The 22,920-nt window shown below is 37.6% G+C and overlaps 2 protein-coding genes across 2 annotated transcripts in view; both read left to right on the top strand.

Annotated features, from left to right (window-relative positions):
- Positions 1-19,182, top strand: part of LOC128382040 (collagen alpha-1(XVIII) chain-like) — a 55,785-nt gene extending 36,603 nt beyond the window's left edge. The window contains exons 6-44 of the mRNA XM_053342016.1: positions 1,793-1,867; positions 2,570-2,662; positions 4,127-4,265; positions 4,631-4,674; positions 5,179-5,367; positions 5,572-5,598; positions 5,931-5,993; positions 6,197-6,271; positions 6,856-6,903; positions 7,258-7,392; positions 8,609-8,662; positions 9,139-9,174; positions 9,431-9,565; positions 9,995-10,051; positions 10,197-10,232; positions 10,427-10,471; positions 10,894-10,956; positions 11,323-11,358; positions 11,464-11,547; positions 11,658-11,723; positions 11,916-11,978; positions 12,450-12,539; positions 12,718-12,753; positions 12,892-12,945; positions 13,341-13,397; positions 13,630-13,689; positions 13,787-13,828; positions 14,610-14,637; positions 14,819-14,887; positions 15,106-15,131; positions 15,265-15,363; positions 15,458-15,611; positions 15,721-15,791; positions 15,978-16,106; positions 16,684-16,731; positions 16,883-16,945; positions 17,097-17,294; positions 17,374-17,489; positions 17,576-19,182. Coding sequence (XP_053197991.1) covers positions 1,793-1,867; positions 2,570-2,662; positions 4,127-4,265; positions 4,631-4,674; positions 5,179-5,367; positions 5,572-5,598; positions 5,931-5,993; positions 6,197-6,271; positions 6,856-6,903; positions 7,258-7,392; positions 8,609-8,662; positions 9,139-9,174; positions 9,431-9,565; positions 9,995-10,051; positions 10,197-10,232; positions 10,427-10,471; positions 10,894-10,956; positions 11,323-11,358; positions 11,464-11,547; positions 11,658-11,723; positions 11,916-11,978; positions 12,450-12,539; positions 12,718-12,753; positions 12,892-12,945; positions 13,341-13,397; positions 13,630-13,689; positions 13,787-13,828; positions 14,610-14,637; positions 14,819-14,887; positions 15,106-15,131; positions 15,265-15,363; positions 15,458-15,611; positions 15,721-15,791; positions 15,978-16,106; positions 16,684-16,731; positions 16,883-16,945; positions 17,097-17,294; positions 17,374-17,489; positions 17,576-17,777 — 3,105 coding nt within the window. The 3' untranslated portion in view covers positions 17,778-19,182. The remainder of the gene's footprint in view (positions 1-1,792; positions 1,868-2,569; positions 2,663-4,126; positions 4,266-4,630; positions 4,675-5,178; positions 5,368-5,571; positions 5,599-5,930; positions 5,994-6,196; positions 6,272-6,855; positions 6,904-7,257; positions 7,393-8,608; positions 8,663-9,138; positions 9,175-9,430; positions 9,566-9,994; positions 10,052-10,196; positions 10,233-10,426; positions 10,472-10,893; positions 10,957-11,322; positions 11,359-11,463; positions 11,548-11,657; positions 11,724-11,915; positions 11,979-12,449; positions 12,540-12,717; positions 12,754-12,891; positions 12,946-13,340; positions 13,398-13,629; positions 13,690-13,786; positions 13,829-14,609; positions 14,638-14,818; positions 14,888-15,105; positions 15,132-15,264; positions 15,364-15,457; positions 15,612-15,720; positions 15,792-15,977; positions 16,107-16,683; positions 16,732-16,882; positions 16,946-17,096; positions 17,295-17,373; positions 17,490-17,575) is intronic.
- A 361-nt stretch (positions 19,183-19,543) lies between these two features.
- LOC128382039 (apolipoprotein D-like) lies at positions 19,544-21,491 on the top strand. Its single transcript, XM_053342015.1, has 5 exons — positions 19,544-19,694; positions 19,857-19,961; positions 20,158-20,279; positions 20,442-20,530; positions 20,651-21,491. The coding sequence occupies exons 1-5, from the start codon at positions 19,680-19,682 to the stop codon at positions 20,890-20,892; spliced, it is 573 nt and encodes a 190-aa protein (XP_053197990.1). The 5' UTR covers positions 19,544-19,679; the 3' UTR covers positions 20,893-21,491.
- Positions 21,492-22,920: the final 1,429 nt, after the last annotated feature.

The following is a 22,920-nucleotide window of genomic DNA, read 5'->3' as shown; positions in this document are numbered from 1 at the left end:
TGACTAGATCCCTACTTGTGTTGTATCAGGTCTCATATGTATGTCACTTTGGATAAAAACATCTGCTAAATGAAATAAAAGTAAATTGTAATAAAGAAGAATTATTCTTCTGAACGACCAATAAGTTTTATGTCTTTAGAAAGTGATTTACAGTACATGCACAGCAACCATTTAGTACATGCCACAGGTAGACATGTACAGGCTCAGTTCTTAGATACTTTAGTGAACTCCCTGACAGTTTCCCACCATTATTTGATATAATCAAGTGGACAAACTGGTTGCGCTGCCAAATCCTTCCACTGCCCATTTCATTTATATAATTGAATTGAGTTTTATAAACTGACCAACTAAACCATTCAGATTCAACTTAAGGGGGTAATTCACAAACTAAAATGTTTGAAAGACGGAGAAAAGGTTGCATGGTGTATTCTTTGTTTGTTTCACACATGTTGTTTACTTCACAAACAGATGTTTCTGATTCAGTTCCTACCCCAACTCATATCCACGCCTCTATTCTTTTCCTCCCTGTCCATATCTCACTCCCTCACCACCATTAAATTTCATAAACTGTTCTTCATTCTATTAAAAACAGGTGTTTTCCTCTGGCCAGAACTCAATATCAATAAATTTGGCTGATAAGTCTTTATCTAACAGCTCTTAGATTTAAAGGATCATTCACAATTGCACAAAGTCATTCATATACTACATAAATTGAAAAATACACCTTGCCTTTGCAGATGGTGTGAGCCTCCCTTTTCACTGGCATGTATGAACAGCTGCATGAACCAGATATTTCCACATTAAAGAAAAGATTAGAGGTCTTAAACATGTGTGCGCTGATTGGTGCTTGCAGAAAAATGGGGATGGGACCTAGAATGTTAATTGTAACAAATAAAGAAGCATCATTTTCTGTGTGACCCCATAATGGCATCAAATTGTGTTGCATTATACCTAAAATCAATTTCTCATATTGAATTTCTCATTGAAATTCTCATATGTGGGAAGCTGCAACCACTAAAGTTTTGGCATTCTGCTTTAAAAAAAAAAAGAAAAGAAATGATTGTTTTAGTATTAAAATAGTTTCCGATTACATTTAGTCAACTTAACGACATATTGATTAATCATCTAATCTTTGCAGTTCTAATCAAAGGAATGAGTAATCAGTGTTCCCTGAGTAAATAGTAATTCAAGGATAATTTGAAGAGGATTCAGGTGAAAAGATAATAATGAAAATAACTACAGTACTCTGATATCAACCTGATTGGATGAACTCAAATGCAGCAGATCCACCCATCAATGTTGGCCAGTTGAAGCACAGATTATTGTGTTGTCAGCTTAAACACCGATAAACTGTTAGTGTGTTAAAGTGTGAAATTGAATACAAGTACAGGTCCCTGATGAGCCACTGGTATGATGTGTAACAGCTGTTAGCAGACATAAAGATGGTCCAACTATTATTTATTTTAGTCATTAAGTATACAGTACAGCTCTTAAAGCCTAATATTATAGTTGTATTATATTTAAAATATAGTCTGGAGCTTTAAGGTTCAAATGAAAATAGTCTTTGGAGCACTGACAGTTCACTGCCAGATGTTGCTTGCAGTGTGTGAATGTGCATTTGAGAAGACGTGTTAATAGCCAAATAATATGTGAGGTAATAATTGAGAGAGACCGAAAGACATGAGTTCTATGCTGCCGTGTGGGAAAGGGACAGAATGAACTAATTAATTTAATTACCATGCAACATAATACAGACTCTTCTCTTCCTCCACACTCCTCTGTCTTTCTCCAGGGCTCCATTCAGCAGCTGGTGTTGAAGTCAGATCCCACGGCCCCAGATGACCAGTGCGAGGAGGACGATCCTTATGTGAGTGTGCATGAAAAAACACAGCCTGGGTGTCAGAGCCCACAGCAATCCAAACCTAGAAATATCACTCCCTCTGCTGGTGGAAGAAGTGCACTACAGGTTCCAAAATCAAGAGTGGCAGCTGGAGTAGCAGCATATTAAAGCAATTATCTACAATCACACATGGGTGTCTACACACTTTTGGTCATGTAGTGTAATAATATATAGTATTTTCACTACATTACGATTATTTTGCATATAATAATTTGCTTAATAAATGTATTTCATCTACATGTATCAAAAGAAATCTTATTTTGGATCATTAAATGTAATTTTATCAGTTCTTATGTACATTGTTTTAAAAATAAGACATTTACCACAGTAGACATATGTCAGATGCAGTTACACAATTCTTTTACAACTGTTGCTTCAGGTGTTATGGTTGTATACATCTGGTATCCTAGTTTTATGCATTTTTGTATGCTATTTGTGATTGAAAGGTCATACATTTGATCTTACTCTCCTCGGGGTATGAAAGCATTGTTTTATTTTTCCCTTAAATAATGAGCACACGCAGTTTTTAGTTTGTTTTTCGCATTTTTCTTTCTCATTCCCACAGCTTGAACTCATGTGGGACTTGTCTGTTAAAGAGGATTTAATTATTTCTCCTTATCTCTGTTTATCTACTGATTCGATTCTTCCCTGCTCTGATTTTCTCACCAGGCCTCTGGATATGGAAGTGGTGATGATGCTTATGATGACATGGAGGGAAGAGATGAAGTGAAGAAGATTGTGGAGGAGAGAGAGTATAACATGGTGTGTACATACACATACACAAGGCACACACGTGGCACACTGTCCCTCTGCCCTTTCCATCTAGCTGGGCTGGACTTGGCCCAAAGAAAACAGCTCTTATCCTCACAGGCCTGGAGGAGACCGGAGCAATGGTGATATATGTGCTGCTCTTTGAAAGGAAGAGAAAAATAATCAACAGGGTAACAGGGAAGAGGCCAGGGTGGAAAAAACACTAGATTATACTTTAAATACAGTTTCATTGGAACCTTGCCAAATGGCCAAGACAAAATACCTCCATAGTCCAAATGCCGTCTTCAAATTTGTCCTCTTCTTCTGTGTAGTTTTTTAAACAAGCAAACTTAAATTGTCTTTCTGACTTATTTCCTCATAAACTGGAGCTATTCTGGTATTCTTGTTTAAATACAATACCTCATCAGACTACTTGTATTTAATTATTTTACGTCCATGTAGAGAGTTCTAACTCCTTTTTATTACTAAAATTTGTTAACTTACAAAGCAATTCATTATTTCTCTGATTGCTTTACAGGTCCCACTTTTAATTATGTTTTTTCTGTTCCAAATTTACACTGGAAAGGATCTCAGCCTTGCCTGAGCACATAAATAGAAACTGTTAGAGGAGAGTGACTTGTTTTTTTCTTTACCCATTTTCTTTCTCGAATTCAGGCCATTATTTGCCCAAATTAAATACTTTTGGTTTGTTTGTTGGTGTTACCTGATTTATTTTTGTGTCACAAAGATGTGAAAATATGGATCCATGAGGTGTTTTGTGACAGCTCTTATCCAGATGTGTGCAGCTCTTAGCCAGCTCATAACAATTTGAAATATGTCTCCTTCAGCCACATCAGTACAGTGAGATGACAGATTCAAACCCAAGTCAATACCTCTCAGAGTAAGAAAACATCCATTGCTCTTTCATTGGCAGCCATATTCATGGATCATTCATACACAGGACAGGCAGCTTTTCTGGGGCATAAGGTCAAGACATTTATCAACATAGTAGATCTTGTACAAATAAAAAAGATTAAGTAATGTTGGAATAATATTGAAATAATGTGGCGCACTGAGCCATCTTGGTGCAATGTGTGGAATGTTGCTTTCAATCTCAGTCTGACACTGTAGTTGGGTCTGCTCTGAGAGAAAACATTTCCTACCATCTGTGGCAAACACTCACTTTCTCTCCCCTGTTTTTTTTCTTTTTTTTCAATCTGAGCAGCTGTTTATGAACATGTCAAACAGACAAAAGCTAAAATGTTATTATTATTCACACATGCATAATTTTACATAAAAATTGTCTTTGCAAAAAAAGCATGAAAGCATAGCACAAAACAAGTCAGAATTGCAATGTTCTTATTAAATAATAAAATAAAATAAATAATAAGATAAAGGCCATGGAATATTTCAGAAAATCATGGATCAAGTCTTCCAGTAGCATTTTTTTGTAGATGACATTATTTCCTTTTTTAGCCCTTCCCTGAGGTGGACCCAACTTACAGCACCCCGGTCCAGGCTCCGCCCACTGAGATGCCAATAGACTATGATGATAATGAAGATGAAGACATAGAGGAGACTTCTGGGCAGGAGTTGGAGATGACCACAGTTGAAGGTGAAGAATATTTTCTTTATCACTATAATTATTTTAGGGAAACTGTCTTTGTTGCCAGCAGACTGCAGTGATTCAACTGCTGACCTTGGCCTTGCAAAAATTTAGCAAAACACACACCTATCTTAATTTCGCACACATGGACAAGCGTGTGGTCATGTACCATATCATACATCAAAGACTGTGCCTTCTTTGGGTGTAATTCATCAATCCACCAGCAGATGGTGCTGTTGCTGTCTTCCTTATAGAAGCACCATCTTTTCTGTTTTATGACCTGCCTTAAATTAAAGTTGCATAATGATAAAAGTAATTATTCTGTTTAAACTGAACTGGCAAATGTTTTTGTCTTCACTTTGTCTTTTTTACAGTAAGATCATTGCAGACAGCTACCCCAGCCTCCATGCTTGACAGTGTAAGTAGGAGTTTCTACATGATTTAGTTGCATGATGTAGAGTATATATTTGACTTTTTATCTAGTTAATACATGCACTTATATGGTTGTTCATTGGACATGCATTAACAACTGTGTCATTTAATGTTTAATTAGAATAACACTAGCCAAGATTTACTATAAAAAATACACCCACTGATTAACCTAAATCGTTTTTTGGAAGAGTGGTCATTTCCTATGAATGAGACTCTATCTGCCCACGTGAAGTTCTGGTGGGAATTTTCAAGAACCATATCAATCCATAAAAAGCTTAAATTATCAACATAACAGTATAAAATAGTCAATCAACTTGCTGCTCATTGATCCCTTTCAATTATGTATAAATGAGCAAATAATACTTTCTCTACCTTTTAATTAATGTCAGTGTAATCTATGTAAACTAGAGTCTGTGTATGTTTGATGTCTTGCTATAATTCAATGAATCAATAAATGAATTAGTAACTAATGAGTCCGTCCAACACTCAGTCCCTGCAGGTGTCTCCCGGACAGAAAGGGGAGCCAGGTGAACCAGGTCCACGTGGTCCTTCAGGATCCCCCGGCCCTCCAGGACGATCTACAGGAGGGGGAGATAGAGGGGAGCCGGGACCCCGAGGTCCGGCAGGACCACACGGGAATCCAGGCCCACCTGGACTTCCTGGTTCAGATGGACGGCCTGTAAGATTTATATACTCAGTTGTTTTGCTTTACTGAAAGAATTTTCTAAAAAAAAAACAAACCCAAAAAATCCCAAACAAAACGATGTAGCTATTTATTCACAGAACATCAGATGAATTATTTAAAGTGCATTCAGTTGTTTATGTCAGTCCTACAGGTCAGAAGGTAAAATACTGGATTGTTTTTCCATTTTTGTCTTCACAGGGACACAACGGGGAAACTGGTGCTCCAGTAAGTGTTTCCTGTCTTTTTAGATTTTTATGTCTGTTCTTCCATGAGTCAGCTTTTAGAAGGGAAATTGCAGGACTATACATGCTTTTAGCAACCAGGTACCAATTCAGTGTGCTAGCTGATACTAAATGCTGAACCAACCATTGACCTTTATGAACAGTGTACTGTAGATGTATGTGTATTTGTTGGGGTCACATCTAACATTAGGGGAGTATCTAAAATATTCTGCTTTAACTTCTTACCACTGCATGCTCTCTGTCCAGTAGTGTGTGTCAGTGTGCTGAACTATAACCTCTGATATTGAGCATAGCTGTGATTGTCTTTTTTCTCAGGGTGAGATTGGGATTCCAGGACATCCAGGGCTTCAGGGAGAGCCTGGAACTAAAGGAGACAAGGTAGATATTCCTTTAAAACACATTAAACACAACTCTGATGTACATTTGGGTCATTATGTATAGCATGCTGGTAGACTCATTGCAATATTCAAGGATTCTTATTGACTGATAAAATGGCCCAATAAGTAAATCAAAATCAATAATTATGTTGATCACTGAATGTAAAAACAAATGCATAAATATGCCAATGCCGTCTCCCACAGGGTGATCCTGGTGTTGGATTACCAGGTCCTCCAGGGCCACCTGGTCCTCCAGGTGGCAAGTCTTCCATGTTCCTGGTAGGTTGTTAAACATGTTTCTTTGACCTTTACAAGGTTCTCAGAAAACTTGACTTCCAGAAATCAATATTTAAGTCCAATCTTAAGCTAAGTATTGATAACATAAAGGAACAATGTAGTTTTAGCATTTAAAAACATCATTTATTCAGTAGATACTTATTATTGCTTTATTAGTACTTAGAGTTTTCAGTCTTGATGTTTGAGCATTTATAGGTAATGTCATTATAGTCATTGATCTCTTTTGTATTTTTGTGTTATTTTCTCAGTTTAGTTTATGTGACTGTCATATAAATTCATATCTACATATTCAGCATCTGAAATGACTGACATTTGTCCTGATTACATATCTTCCAGCATGAAAGTGAAACACAGCTGAAGATACTGTTTTTTGATGACTGAAGCATTTCTGTTTTGGAAGTGTCTAATTAAACATTTATATACTGAAATCAATCCCTAAGAAATGTATAACACTTTGTAATGAGACTCTTCAGTTCTTGTAATCTGACGCCATCTGTCAGTTTATTAACTAGCTGGGTTTATTTTATTATTAACTGATATCTGGTGTTGTGTCATGTGTTCACCAGGAGGGGTCAGGATATGAAGACTTTGACAGTGATGCAGAGATTATTAGGGTAAGTTACCTTCAGAAAGGACATTGGATCATATTTTGCATCATGTTGCATCTACTTTCTTTGCCTTCTGGCTAACTGCTGATGTGTTTTATCATTCATACCATCATTCCAATGCCATCTCACATCATGTTTTTATTTAAGATATTACAGCACAATGATATAACACTGTTAAAAATATGTGCAAATGTATTATTTTTTGTCATGTAGCTGTACAGTGCTTCATCTTTTTGATATAAAGATACACTCGTTGCATGTTGACCCAGTAGGACAATTATTAACAACATGAGCTGCACACATGGACAGTATCTCATTTCCACTTTGTGACTGACATGATATATTGACTTGTGTTATCAGGGGCCTCCAGGGCCTCCAGGGCCTCCTGGCCCCCCAGGGCACCCGGGATCTGCAGTTTCTTCATCTGAGGACATCTTTCCTGGAGCGCCTGGAGTCCCTGGGAAAAATGGACAGAATGGTGAACCTGGAGTCCCTGTAAGTGAAACATTCTTTCTTCATTCTCAGTTTATCAATTAAAGCAAAATCTAAACTTAATGTTTTATAAATACCACAGAAAGTACATGTAACAATGACTTATGCATAAATGTCAATAATTTCTTAATTGTGGCTCATATTAAGTAAGTATAGTTCTTATGATATACATTTTTTAAATGTTTCTTTACACCTGAGCTTAATTACTCAAAGTGGCACAACTGAATTTAAAGCAGAGTTTGCTAGAAGATCATTTATTTTTCTGGAAAAATGCAGCAAGTGCAACTGGAAGTTTACTGCCTGACGTTATGCCTCTCTAGTGTCCAGAAAACTTGCACTGCTTACCCAGCCTCTTTTTTCAGGTGATTGAGGAGTGGTTTAGTGGTTCTGGTTCTGAATCTGGTTCTGGTTCTGGTTCTGGCTCTGATTTTGATTCTGGTTCAGGGTCTGGTCAGGTATAAACACTTGGTCCCATTAAATCTAAGGGGCCCAAAAGACAGTATTTCCCCCAACTTTATTTGAAAACCCCATGTTCATTCACTGCTTTCTGTCATTGCTTGCAGCACAGTAGTGATCAATATGCAAATACATTACAGTAAGTGTGCAAAAACATTTTGTACATATGTGAATATATTGATGTATGAAGTACAGTTTGGACACACCTTCCCATTCCCTTGAATTAGAAAATGGGTCCAAATTCGTACTGGTACTAGTCATCAATATGTGTATTTGTGTGCTTATTTGTAAATGTTACTGCTTTATGGTCCAGCTCCTCAGTGAGGCACAAGCTGTATGCAGTTATAACAGGTAGAGTCTTTTCCCATTATTCCCAGATAGCACAGGAAGCTAACAGCATTTTAGCAGAAACTACCGATAGAGCTTCAGAACATGGTCTGAGCAGCGGCATCTGTTGGGGGAAATGTGTCTTTTTTTCTTCAAAATATCAGAAGCTTTAACTAACTGTGTGAATGAACTACTCACAGGTTTATATTTATTGCAGCACTGATTTGGTGCATCACAGTTCAGAACAGCTCATTAGCTTTGTTTTATATATTCTCATTTTAAACAATCCACCCTTGTTAGCTTCCATATATCATCCACTTCTGTTCAGCAACAATTAAACTTTGCAATGAATATACAAAAAAAAGTACAACAAGTATCTGAAATAGATGCATCTAAACATTGAAATGTGCAGTAAATAGTCCTATCACTGTTGCAGGGAGTTGATGGAAAAGATGGGGATCCAGGACCTGCTGGGGAAAAGGGAGACACGGTGAGGCTACTGCATATTGGTTTATAACATTATCACAATGTCTTAGTACCACGGTTCAGAAGTCCACCTGTTAACCATTAAGTGCTCTCATCATACTGCTCTTACTGATTCAACTAAGTCTTTGCAGAACATCAATATTTTGTGTTATTTCCTCAGAGCACACCAACCTTGATCTGGCTCTTGCTTATGTGATTTCTACCACGCTATCTTCTGTGTGATCCCACTCTGATTTCCTTTGAGCAGGCTTCTCAGTACTCTGTTAGCAAAAACAATCGCCACAAGGCAAATAACCAGCTAATACAAAGGGCCAAGCTCTTAATGAGTTGACCCCCAGAATAATAAGCTAAGGGGCTTGAGTGTAAACAAGTCTGTGTTGCAATAGCTACTCTGCCTTTTTGTGCAAAACAGACACTGCAGTCCCTATTCAGTTGTTGCCCAAGTTAATGAAATTCTATTGTATTTTATTTGTTTAACAGGGAGAGCCTGGTGTGAGCGGCCCACCAGGATCAAAGGTAAAATCCCATTGTTTGCCATCCTTGACAGACTATCATTTCTATGGTGGTTTATTGCACAAACTGTATTATGCTGTGCCTTTATATTGTTACTGTACCCAGGTTTTTCACTTTTCTCCATCTAGCTCACCATTTCTATTTATCTTTTCATCATGTCACCCACTCTCCTTTATAGTCTTTTACCTATACTACCAGTGCTGTTATAAAGATAATCTGATCCTTTTGAATATAAATAGTATCATAATATCTCACCCAGGGAGATCAGGGTCCTGCAGGATTTCCAGGCCTTCCAGGGTCAGAGGGTCCAGAAGGGAGGCCTGGCCCTAGGGGTCCACCTGGCCCTCCTGGGCCCCCAGGCCCCCCTACAAGAGGCTTCATGATGGACTTTGAGGTACAGCCTATTTCATTGCTTCACGACCGCTCAAGTTATATTTCGACTGATAATATTAGTATGATTGTAATCCTGAGGAATGAATAAATATTGATACGCAAAGTTGGCAAACATTAGTGCTACTATTGTTGAAGAATTAGAGCTTGTTGGTTGTTTCTGCTCAGTTCCTGTAAGCAGAGCATGACCCTGGCAGTTGTTTTAGTGTAATATCCACTAAACATCCCACTCTGTATCTGCTTGGTAACAAGCATGGAATCAGTGTGTGTATTTCTTATATTTCCAGACTAGGTTGAAATGTGTGTTGAATTATTAATCGTTAATACTCGTTAGACAAATCTGAAGTTGCTTTTTAAACTAGTGGTCTGTTGAATTTTATTTTTTAGTTTGTGGAGACTGTTTTCTGTTAGACTCAAAATGTCTTTTTTTTAGGACCTGGAAGGATCTGGGTTGCAGAGTGGATTTGGAGCTGTGTCCAGAGGCCCACAGGTACAACTGCATTGAGTGTGATAACAGAGAGGAGAATTCTGTGTAACAGTATTTTCTTATGTTTTATTTTTTCATGTCACATTATCATTTCATCACATCGATTCATTGTGTCACCTCAGTTATTCAATGTTTCTGTTTTCCACAGGGTCCTTCAGGAATTCCTGGACTTCCAGGATCCAAGGTATGATGTGTGTGTGTGTGTATACTTGTTAAATGTAGGCATGTGTCTGCGCCCACACTGTTAATGCTTTATATCTGGATTGAGATTTGGTTGGGGGCTAGGAATGTAATTGTATGGTTGAGGTTCAGGTAAGTCTACAGCAAATGAACTTTTACAATTTCTACCAATATTGAGCTTTTTTTTTCCTGTCATAGGGAGAAGAAGGTTTGAAGGGCTCTACAGGACAACCAGGGCAAAAGGTGAGTGTTTAGCTCCTGGTTGCTTTTTTGAGATGTAAGGGTTATTTTAGCATCGGACACTCTTTCGAAAAGTCTAGTCCCTTGAGGTCAGAGTGAACAGCTGTAAAATGAAAGGCCCCATTGCCACAAGGGATGTCAGCTTTTGGCAGCAAGGTATTCGACAGAGCAGAGACATTGTATACTCAACAGGTTCAGGACCTGGACGTTGTAGTTATTACTGAATGTGACCTGAACACCTAACATTATCTCTGATTCAACTCAACATCACCGAAACTTAAATAGAGGAATGTCCTTATTGCAGCAGAAACCAAGTCACTTTGTTTCAGTTTTTACTTCCTTGCATTGTAGCCCTGGAAAAATGTAGAAAATAGTTGTCATATGATGTGTGAAACTTGATTAATGTTTCTTCATCATTTCTACAGGGGGAGGCAGGTGCTACAGGGCCATCAGGGTTTCCAGGACTGGAGGGAATAAAAGGAGAAGAGGTCAGTAAATTGATGGACTTGATGGATACACAAACAGAGTAAAGATTTGATTAAAATGTCAATCAATCACTACCAATCACTACTGGCTGTGTCTTTCTGTGAAATAAATAACTGATAAGCCTGTGTTAAAAACTAGAATTTGAATAATAGAGACAGATGGATTGATGGATGTCTTGTCATTTACAATGTCTGTCTACTTGTCAAAGAGTAAAAAAAAAACATTGTATACACATTTTAACTCATGGCTTATTGTAACACTGTCAGCCATTTGAAAACAAAACAAAATGACAAGTACATCCATGAAACACTCAACATAACCGGATGTTGAGCTTTGATAATCTGCGTTTTACCTTCTGTAATCTACAGGGACCAAAAGGGGACAAAGGTGACCCAGGACAAAAGGTAAAACCAACAGAGAGTAAATATATGATGTGACCACATTCACACATACATACCTGCACACATATTTACTGAATGAAATGCTAAAATGTCAAATTTGTTTTTCAGGGGGAGGCAGGACGGGATGGGCTCAGTGTACAGGGCCCTCCAGGGCCACCTGGACCCCCGGGACCCGTTATCAACATCCAGGATGTAAGTAGTATCTGGCCCTGTACAACCCTTGTCGATTTGATTGTTTGTGATCTTGATTTGATCTGTTCAGTGACTCAGCTAACAATATTCTCCTTCTGCCTCTTCCTCAGCTTCTTCTTAACGACACAGATGGTGCCTTCAACTTCTCAGGGATTTCTGAAGCTCAGGGACTTTCTGTAAGTATCAGATTAAAAAACTTGTCAGTTAACAGTCTTGTATTTTAGCTGTCACGTGTTCTATTCTAAACAACATCATAAATGATGTAGAGTAGACAGGACACAAACATGCATATAGCAACATTTATGTTAGACATGGAGTTTAGTGATTTTCTGCTTGTCCTAATGTTTTAATTCCCTTAATGCTTGCAGGGGCCACAGGGTCCAAAAGGTGACATTGGGTTGCCAGGTATTAATGGGCCACCAGGACTGAAGGTAAGTGTCTCCATTCTCACACATACACAAATTGTAGGAAATATTAGAAATAAGACTATAAGAGTCTATAGTCTTGCTAACAGAAGGCTAGCAATCTGATCTCACAATGGCAATGCTACCATGCTGATGCTTAGCAAGTATAATATTTCCAATGTTTACCATCTCAGTTTAGTTTTTGCTAACATTTGCTAACTTGAAATAAACAAACTGGCCCTAAGTGGTGGACTAACCTACAGACCAACTGTTATTGCCATCCTTATAGGGCCATGGTCTAATGCTGGCTTGCGGCTTTTTAATGTCCAAGCATATTATGTAGATGAAATCATGTCTTAGGTTTTCAATGTAATCCTAATTGTATTAAAAGAGCAAGCTTTCCTGATGGCTTCTTCTTCTGTGCACACAGTTTTGTATAAATTGCATATTTGTTTTCATGTATTCTAGCTCTGTTTATTTACTTTTGTGTGTGTTCAGGGTGAAAAGGGTGAGCCAGGATTTGTCATCGCAGCAGATGGATCCTTGATGTCAGGCCTGCCTGGCTCAGTGGGACCCAAAGGAAACAAGGTGATGTTTCCCATCACAGTTTTTACTTTTTAGATCCAAATACATTTTCCTCACATTTCTCTTTTTAAAAAGTTTTGTTTGCATGGAATATTAGTGACAGTGAGACAGCTTAACCATGATCTTCAAAACATTGTCAATTAAACTGTACAAATAAATGTAATTGCATTTTTGTTTTCAGGGAGATAATGGTTTAACTGGACCCCATGGACTTCCAGTAAGTATTGACAGCAATCAACAAATGCAAATACCACAAAACTATTAACTAAAACTATTAAATTCAATGGTTTCCAGCTTTGTGGATGAAGATTGCAGTAAATGCATATTGAAGAAACTGTTTTTTTGTTCCTAACAGGGGCCTGTTGGACCACAAGGACCCAAGGGAGAATTTGGTTACCCTGGAAGACCTGTAAGCACCATGAACTCACCTAACATTACCATTTTCATTTTACATATAAAAACCTCAACGTATGAATTCCTCATGTTCACTGTTAGTTCTTTAATCAGGAGATTCAGGTTAAAAATATGTTTTCTGTGTCGGCTTAAAGAAAGAATCTTTTTGTATTCTGCCATGAAAAACACAGCTTGTAACTCAGTGTTTAATTGCAATAAAACTGCTGTTTGATGAGTTTTACGATGAATTGAATTGAATCACACCCACAACAAACTACCCAATATCCCCAAATTTCCAAGGAGGAAGTTTAGTCCTATGCAATTGGGAAGAAATGTAATCCAATCTCACTTCCCATACTTTTGTTGTTGTAACTCAATAGTGACCATTTTTAAAAGTATCTATCTGTTTAGGGTCGTCCAGGCATGATGGGACCTAAAGGAGAGAGAGGGGACTCTTTGGGCCTGCCGGTGAGTCAAACACTCAAAGTTAAATTAACAGTACTTGAAAATACTCTAGAAGACATGTACCAAGTTTTAATGAAAGGAATGCATATTTCATATAAATATCATTTAAACTATTTGGGCCTTTAGTTGATTACCTACTTCTTTAGTTACTGTCTACTTTCTTTTATCTCATCATTTTCTCTTTGTTTCTTTTGGGTTTTTAAAAAATCATTTTTTCTTTATCTACTCTTTTTAGGGAGTTCCTGGCCCTCCTGGGCCACCAGGGCGCCCAGGAATATTCAACTGTCCCAAAGGAGTAAGATCATACTTAGAAACACACAGTTGTGACTCTACTTTTCTTAGTCATCATGTTTCATACTAACTGTATCCTCTCCCTCCTATGATTCCTGAAGACCGTGTTCCCCATCCCTCCAAGACCACACTGCAAAATGGGTGTAAGTTTCTAACCATACTAAATAATAATACATGCTTTTATTACAGCCTGTGTAAGTGCATATCATTTTGTTTTTTCATGAACCACTATTTATTTCTATTGGCAAATGAAATCTCATACAACCTGTCAACCTCTCTTTTTGTCTATATTCCAAATCATATATTCAATTTAGATATAATGACCTTAAAGGTTAAAAAAGACACATAGGAGTCTTTCAGATATGCTATGGTGGATCTTCCATTTCCTTTGGCACAGGCTGTATAAAAGTCAATGTTCAGATAAATCTATTATCTACAGGCCTTTAGAGTGCAGCTCCTAGTTCTTTGTTACCATTAAATCTTGGTTGCCTGTGTAGTACCAAAATGACTTTTTGTGTTGATCACATACAGCACCCTTCCCTACTCACAAATACTCTTTAACACGTCTCCCCTCTTTTCCACCATTGTACTGAGCAAGTGCATGTTGTTACCACCAAACTTTTTATCACTCAGAAATTTTCAAGGATGGCTTTAAAATATTCCTGCATGCAGCATGTCCAGTCTTGAAAGGTGAAGGCATCATGCCAAAAACGATATGAGGTATTATATCACATATCTGCATGTGATATCTGCATGCTGATTATAATATTAACATTGGATAATAACATAAGATAACATACCACAACATAAGATTGGATCATTTAATATTTATAATGGAATATAATCTGCCATTGTTTTAATTTTCTTTGATCATTACCAGTCATTGCTGACTGCTGTTAATGTGTTTGTGCTACATTATTTCAGCTTAATCCAAATGGAAGTATTTCAATTGGTAGGTTGGATCATCTTTTGTTTTAATATAAATTATAAATCTTTAAGTCTGTTTAAACCGTGTTTATCAAAATGTTTTATATAGACTAACATTACAGAATATTTAATTTTTTAAAAACTTTTAAAATCGATATGTTCAAGTCAAAAATGAGGAAATGCAAGTTAATTTTTTGGTCTCCTAGGCAACTGCCAGACAGGACTAAAGGGAGAAAAGGGAGAGAGAGGTCTTCCTGGGTTGCCATCGCCACCAGGTGATTCAACACTTAAGAATTTGTCATCCAAATCTGATTGAAGAGCATAATGGTGCTCTTAGTGTAATAAATGACCAAAAAATTCATCAATAATAATAAAGAAAAAATTACACACACATACAATTTCATAGCATTTCCCTGGAATTAAATAAACAATAAATATTTCCTTGTAAGTAATAAATCCTTTTTTTTCTCCTATTCCCCTTATTTTCTCTTAGTCTCATTGTTTCCCAGAGGAGGCTGGGTAAGTTTCACATGAAAGCTGTTTCTTGTTATTTTTGTTGTAGTTGTTATTCTGGGACAAGCTGACCTTATGCACCATGACACTCAAGTTTTCCATGTGTGGTGTTTCACATACCTATGCATTGTAATTTTAGGGGGAGAAAGGTGAACAGGGCTTCATGGGAGAGAAGGGAGACCAGGGAGAGGCAGGGTTACCTGGGCGACCAGGTATCCCCGGGAGACCAGGACCTGTGGTGAGTCAAGGTTCCATGGATACACACACATGTCATCTTTGTAACAAAAACTGTGACAAAAACTAACAAGTAACTTCTTTCTGACATGTTTCAGGGACCCAAAGGAGAGTCAGTACTCGGCCCTCCAGGCCACCCTGGAGTGCCAGGCTCACCAGGAATCCCAGGCTATGGCAGACCAGGTCCTGTTGGGCCACCAGGGCCACCAGGGCCTCCAGGACTCCCAGTGTCACACTCAAGATATGGCTCAGGTACAACAAGTCAGTAAATAATTAATATGTATTATACATTCCTCCTCTAGAGGTGGTAGGAACAGCTTTTAATGAGCAGGTATAAATGATGATGTTTTGGTTTTGGCAGCTGTGATCGCTGGCCCACAAGGACCACCTGGACCACCTGGACCTCCTGGACCTTCAAGTAACTCAGCATCTGTAAGTTAACCTATTTCTACTGGCTATATAGTATTTATATATGAGCATATTATAACAGTATGTCATAAACTAGTGAATATTATCTACCATAGAACATGAACTGTAGTTCTTTAAAAACAGAACAAAAATGTCAAACATTTCCAGTGATATGTAGTTTTTCTTGATGATCTTGTGGGTTTTTTCCAGCTGAAAACATTTTCTACCCGTGAGAGTATGATGCAGCAGACCGTCAGGGACCCAGAGGGAACTCTGTCATACGTCACAGTGACAGGAAGTCTCTTCATCAAGGTCTCCCAGGGATGGAAAGAGATACAGGTACAGACTTGGACTGGTGTTGTTTATTTAGGTTATATAATGCTGTACTAAAGATATGTAATAGTATGAATACTAAACATAACTTTGAAAAATCATACATGTACATTAATGTCAGATTATTTTTACATTTGAATGGTAAAGTGTGTCCAAACATTTGACTGGTACTGTAGGTCAAAGATAAACTGATGTGGCAAATGGTGGTGTAACAGCAGTTTGATTGCTTTTCTTTTTGTTACTTCATGGTCATTTACATTCATCATCAGGGAAGCATTGAGTTTAGTTTCATGATTTGGCTTTTAAACTTGCCAAATTAAAAATTCTAATTAAAGATTACATTGGCATTAAAAACAACTGCAAGCACTATTCACTGGCTTTGAATCAGCACTCCAGTATCAGTCACTGAAATCATTTTTGCGAAAGCCGAAGTCTATCTCTTCTGAATAAATAATCATTGATTATTCAATCAAACTGTGTTTTAGGAGGTTTCGTGAAAGGATATTGACTGTTATTATTTATGCTGAAACTGTTGACAAAATAACACAAAATTAATTCTTGATTTTTCTGCTTGTCCCTATAGCTTGGCAGTTTGATCTACCTCTCCAATAACATTATACCACAAGATGAGGTACTTAACGCTTATTTTTATTACTTTAACGACCATTACTATTACTTGTAACTATTTCATATAATTAAATGAATGCCATTGTATAACTGTTATTGAATATTATATCCGCCGTCATAATCCATTTAACATCTCTGTTCAACTGTTCATTTAGCCTCGAGTTGCATATCAGATAAGAGGAGACACAATGCAACGAGTACAATCAGTTAAAGAAAGGGTGAGTGTCAATAAGACTCTAATCAGTATTCATTACATTGTTTGAGATTATGTACGTGATTTGACTCCATAGTAAACAATTCAGTTTTGTTTTTTTTTAATACATGGCAAGTACGATATGAATATGTTTTTTTTGCCTCTTGTCCTTCCAGCTCAACCTGGTGGCCTTGAACCAACCCCACTCAGGGGACATGATGGGGCTCAACACCGCTGACCGGTTGTGTTATGAGCAGGCCAAGGCAATGGGCTTGGCTCCAAACTACCGCGCCTTCATTTCTTCCCACAGGCAAGACCTGGTCCATGTGGTCTCTCCCGGTTTCAGGGAGACTCTGCCAATAACAAACCTCAGGGTGAGTCTGCTTTTCATGCATGAATCCTCCACAGACAGAGAATTTCTTACTGTGCCTAACCCATGATGTCTCCTTTCAGGGAGACGTGATGTTCAGAAATTGGCGTTCAATCTTCAGTGGCAACGGGGGGCCAATCAATGCCAGGGTACCCATCTACTCCTTTGATGGCCGGGATGTTTTAGCTGACCCCTTCTGGTCAGTAAACTTGATTGAGTCTCTACTTTTTTGTTTCTTTGTGTTTGTTGGCCATGTTGAGATGTGTTTTATCTTCCATCTAACAGGCCTCAGAAGAGCATCTGGCATGGTTCCAGCAGCAGGGGTCTTAGAATGGTGGACAAACACTGTGAGATGTGGCGGGCAAACCACATGTCTGTCATGGGCCAGTCATCAAGCCTGACCTCAGGTCTGCTCCTGGGACAGCAGACGAGGAGTTGTTCCAACCAGTATATTGTCCTTTGCATCGAGACCCACAAATCCCCTTAAATGCCCCCCAATACCACTCTAGCATGGAACCCCTCTCAGCCACCTTAAATATTAAACACTCTCGGATGAAAATTGAGTGTCTTTTGATATGGAAATTCCACACATTTAGAAAAGGATGTCTCCATTGGTGCTACATGTAGGACTTTGTGGTTAAAAACGCAAGACCACATCTGACTCCCTGTTGCTTTCTTTTGCAAAGAGGATGTTACTACTTGTCACCCTCCTCCCTCTTCTGACGTCACCCCATGTTGTCTCTGAAGAGTGAGAATATGGTAAAGATTCAGTAACAAACTCTTGACACAGCCAATATGTAAGGTCAGCTAACATGAAGTTGATGCTATGCTGTGGAACTGGAATAATGTGGTGGATTGCTTGCAAAGAAAATTCACATCCCATTTGTGCCGTAGAGGAATATCCCTTTGTTATGTAAAGCAATAAAAAAAAAGGTTTCCCATTGATTCCAACTTGGTGGCACATAATATAAAATGCAGCATAGATGCTGATAGAGGCTACCAGTGTAATTAGCAATAGTCATGTTTATTTGTGGCAATAATGCTAATGTCTCACAGTAAATGTGGTAATGATTGATCAAAGTTAAAATGGTATATACAGCACCTTTAACCTTTTATTTGAGAGAAATGGACTAAACTGCAACAAGACACGTGTGCCACTTTATAAGAAACAAATATATTAACATGTATTGTATTTATGGTGGCGTCCCTAAATTGGCACCCAGGTGTTTTGTAGATGGGTGTCTCTTTAAAACTGTCATTTTTTTATTAGACTGAAAGTAGAGATTGAAGACATGAGGGTCACAGGAATTGTTGTTAAATATGGCAGTTTTAACCAATTTCCAAAGACATACTACTACCATTTTGTTTACAGGTTGTCATGGAGATTCATTTTTGACAATTTTGAAAATGTCAGGAGAAGTTTACCTATAGCTTTAAAGGTCAGAACATTGATTCCACAATATTCCTTCCATCAGACAACCAGTCTTGCCACCAAAGTAATTTTTGATGCACTGTATTTCATTGTTTAAAATAGTTTCTAGTTCAACATTTTCATCCTTGAACGCAGTGTTTGTGTTGTATTTTTTTTTTTTTAGACGGTGATCTCTTAGTCTTTATCTCAATAGGCTATTTAATTTAAATCCATTGATTTTATTTATACCGTCACAGCACATAACATGAAATCAGATGAATAAATTTAAGAATGTAATTTATCGTTTGTTGTTTGTCAAATGACTGTTTCTTTTCACTTTTTGCCTCTTTTTCTATCTTTTGTACAGTTTTTTTTATCATTATTAAGTTCAGAGATTTCAGGAAAATGTTGACAACAGTCTAAATTAAATTCCAGCGAGTAGAGAAATGCCATTCAAACAGGCAATGAATATTTGTGTTAAAAAAAAAACAACATTTAAATACAAGGGCAAAAGTGAAGCACATGTTTTGTATAAATATGGGTGCTTTTGTTGAATAAAGTTTCCTCTTTTCATAACCTGTGTTTGTTTCATTGTCAGTGCAGTGCAGGGTATCAAAGAAAGACCTCAAACCTTAGAAAAGTACTGCACCAATTAAGCATTGAACTTCTGTAACATTGTTGGAGTCATGATGGATATAATGATCTTTATTCACACACTACTTCCTTGTCAGAAATCATAGTTGGCTGTAGCAGTACTGTATGAGCCATTGTGTTATTTGCATATTTGTTATTTGTGTTGTTAATTTGGTTAAAGGTTTTCTAAACACAATCCAAACATAGCTCGTCAAACTAGTTTACTTCCAAAGGTCTGGCATGGAAGGCAAAACATACAACAAACCAAACAGTACTCAGTTTGCACTAGGTAGGTAAAAGGACATGATGGCTGCTCAGTAAACATCATCACAAGGCCACTGAGACATGAAGGCATTCAAGGTACTGTAAGGATTTTTCATTTATTGCCATTTGTAATATGGAAAATGTAAGAGTATCATAATAGTTATGTCTATCTATGTACTGACATTGGACTGTAAGTTTTTGTTTTACCCAAAAGACTGGACCTAGTTTAATCATATTAACTGTTCTAACTTTAAAAAGGTCCTGTTTGTGCTCTACCTGTCTGCTATGACAGCTCACGGTCAGTCTTTCCATTCTGGTGCTTGCCCCAGGCCACCTGTCCAAGACCATTTTAATGTCACAAAGGTAAAATATTGAGGGACTGTCCATTCTGTTGATTTTTGTCATGTGTGTATTGATTTAGTTTTATACTGGTCATGGGTGCAGTGTTGCCATGGTGAACAAGTAGATAATTAATCTCCTACTGAAAGAGATGCCATTAAAACACAGCTGCCCCCCATCAACAGGCTAACTAACAGCATTTGTTCTCCTTTTCCTCTAGTATATGGGTACATGGTATGAAATAGAAAAGCTCCCAGCTGCGTTTGAAAAAGGAAAATGTGTCCAAGCTACATACAGTCTCCTTGCTGATGGGACGGTGAAGGTTCACAATGCAGAGCTGCTGTAAGGATTTAATTGCCTCACTGAATGCTACTCAGTAACACAGGAATACTTAATTATAATTAATAATATAATTTGCATTTCTCTTTGTATTCAAGCAAAATCCAATATATAACATTAGCTGTCCCTCTCTTGTTTTCTCTCCCACCTTTTTTCTTTGTACAGGTCTAATGGGAAGATAAATTCAATTGAGGGAGTTGCAGAAGTGAAAGATCCATCTCAACCTGCACATCTAGGTGTCAGCTTCTTTAAAGGTAATATAACCTGAATGCATTCAAAGTGTAGCAGCGTAAAGTGTAGCAGCAAAAATCAAGCTAGTCTATTTTACCATCTCAATATACAATAGCATATTTTTTTTCTGTATTTGTAACCAGGTGTTCCAGATTCCCCATACTGGGTACTCTCTACAGACTACCAGTCATATTCTCTGGTCTACTCTTGTTCTGACTTCTTTGGCCTTTTCCACGTTGACTTTGCCTGGATCCTGGCTCGCACTCGTGTGCTGACTGATGCTGTCATTAGCCAGTTACATGATAAGCTGGCTACAGCTGGTGTAAACATAAAACGCCTGACAGTCACCAACCAGACTGGCTGTGAGGTCATGCAAAAGTCATGAAAAGTGGAACAAAATGCTGAATACCTGTTCTGAACTGTAGTGTAAACACCATTATCAAAATCAATGATTCACTACAACAACATGTGTCATTACTTATTGTTTTAAGGTTAAACAATATAACATAATTAGGGGGGGGAAATTCTGCTCATAATGAAGATTTTTGTGACTTCTCATGGTCTCATTAGTTCTTGTTTTAATGCATATTTAAAATTAAGAAGTGTTTGGCAGATTTTAATAAATAAATACACAGGGATGTACTGATAAGTGAGATTGTTTTTAATATTACATTTAACCCTGAGTATAAGTTGATAATTTGCATTACCTCAGAAAACATGTATATGTAAATGTATTTTCCTAATAGTTTGTAGATATATGTAATGGTATGGATACTAAACATAACTTTGAAACATCACACATACATTAATACAGACTATTGAACAGAATGGTTGCCACTACACCATGACAGTTGTGTCACCTTTCAGCTGAAAGATGAAGGTGCAACATAACATAGAAACATCACAAGTTATATGCATATCACTGTAATCAATTGAACTTCTGTAACATTGTTGGAGTCATTATGGATAATAAAAAAAAGTGAGAAAATCTATCCAGCATTTTTATTAAACACACTCTTCTTTGTCAGAAATAATAGTTGCAGCACTACTAGTACTGTAGCCAGCCTCGCAGCAACAATACTGTACTATACTTTGCATTAGTCATTGTGTTGTTTGCATGTCATTCAAACAAAATTCATCAAACACGGTTTACTTCTGAAGGTCTGGCACAGGAAGAAAAAACATCCAACAAAACAGAGTGCTCAGTTTGCGCAGAGTAGGTAAGAGTACTTGATAGAGTCAAGTACACATAATCATAAGGTCACTGAGATATGAAAGCATTACAGGTATTGTAAATATTTTTCATTTAATGACCTTTGTAATATGCAAAATGTAAGAGTATCATAGTTATTTAATCCACTGACATTGAAATGTTTATAACCTTATTTAACCTTAGACTGGACCCAGTTGAACCACATTAACTGTCAGTCTTTACATCCTGGTGCTCGCCCCAGGCTTGCTCTAAGGTAAAATATTGAGGGATTTTCCATTCTGCTGATTTTTGACATGTGTGTATTGATTTGGTTTAGACTGGTTATGTGTGCAGTGTTGCCAAGGTGAACAAGTAGATGTTCAATCTCTTACTGGAGGATACACCATTAATAGCTGCCCCCATCAACAGGCTAATTAACAACCTTAGTTCTCCTTTTCCTCTAGTATATGGGTACATGGGATGAAATAGAGAAGCTCCTAACTGTGTTTGAAAAAGGAAAATGTGTCTAAGCTACAGTCTTCTCACTGATGGGGCGGTCAAGGTTCAGGGTTAGGGTGGGCAATGCAGACCTGCTGTAAGGATATAATTGCCTCATCATATATTTCACAGGAATACATATGGATGGATTTGCATTTCCCTTCATAATCAAGTGAAATCCCATTTTTACATTAGTTGTCCTTCTCTCCCTTTCTCTCTCCTCTTTTATAGGTCTAATGGCAAGATAAAGTCAATTGAGATACCTGCTGAAGTGAAAGACCCATCTCAACCTGCAATTCTGAGAGTGTAATTCTTTAAAGGTAATATAATCTGGATGCATCCTTTGGAAAGGGGATTCTTTGAATGCTCTATCTTTTGGAGTGAATTAGAAGTGAAAAGCAGCCTAAAGTACCTAAATCAAGCTAGCTACCCTTGTTCTGACTTCTTTGACCTTTTCCACATTGACTTTGCCTGGATCCTGGCTCGCATTCCAGTGCTGGATGATACCGTCACATGCCAGTTACATGATAAGCTGACTGCAGCACATGAAAACATTAAACCGCCTTACAATCACCAACCAGATTGGCTGTGAGGTCATGCCCTGAGATATTATCAGCAAAACACCAAAACGCCACAAATACATCTTGAGGTGGCATTAGTTATATAAGACTTTATTGTTGGTGTGTGTGTCATTACTTATTTTTTTGAGGTTAAACAGTATAT

Source organism: Scomber japonicus, chromosome 21 (assembly GCF_027409825.1).
Source record: "Scomber japonicus isolate fScoJap1 chromosome 21, fScoJap1.pri, whole genome shotgun sequence".
Classification (NCBI taxonomy): Eukaryota; Metazoa; Chordata; class Actinopteri; order Scombriformes; family Scombridae; genus Scomber; species Scomber japonicus.
The sequence above is the reverse complement of the archived record's forward strand: the minus strand, read 5'-3'. Positions and strand labels throughout refer to the sequence as shown.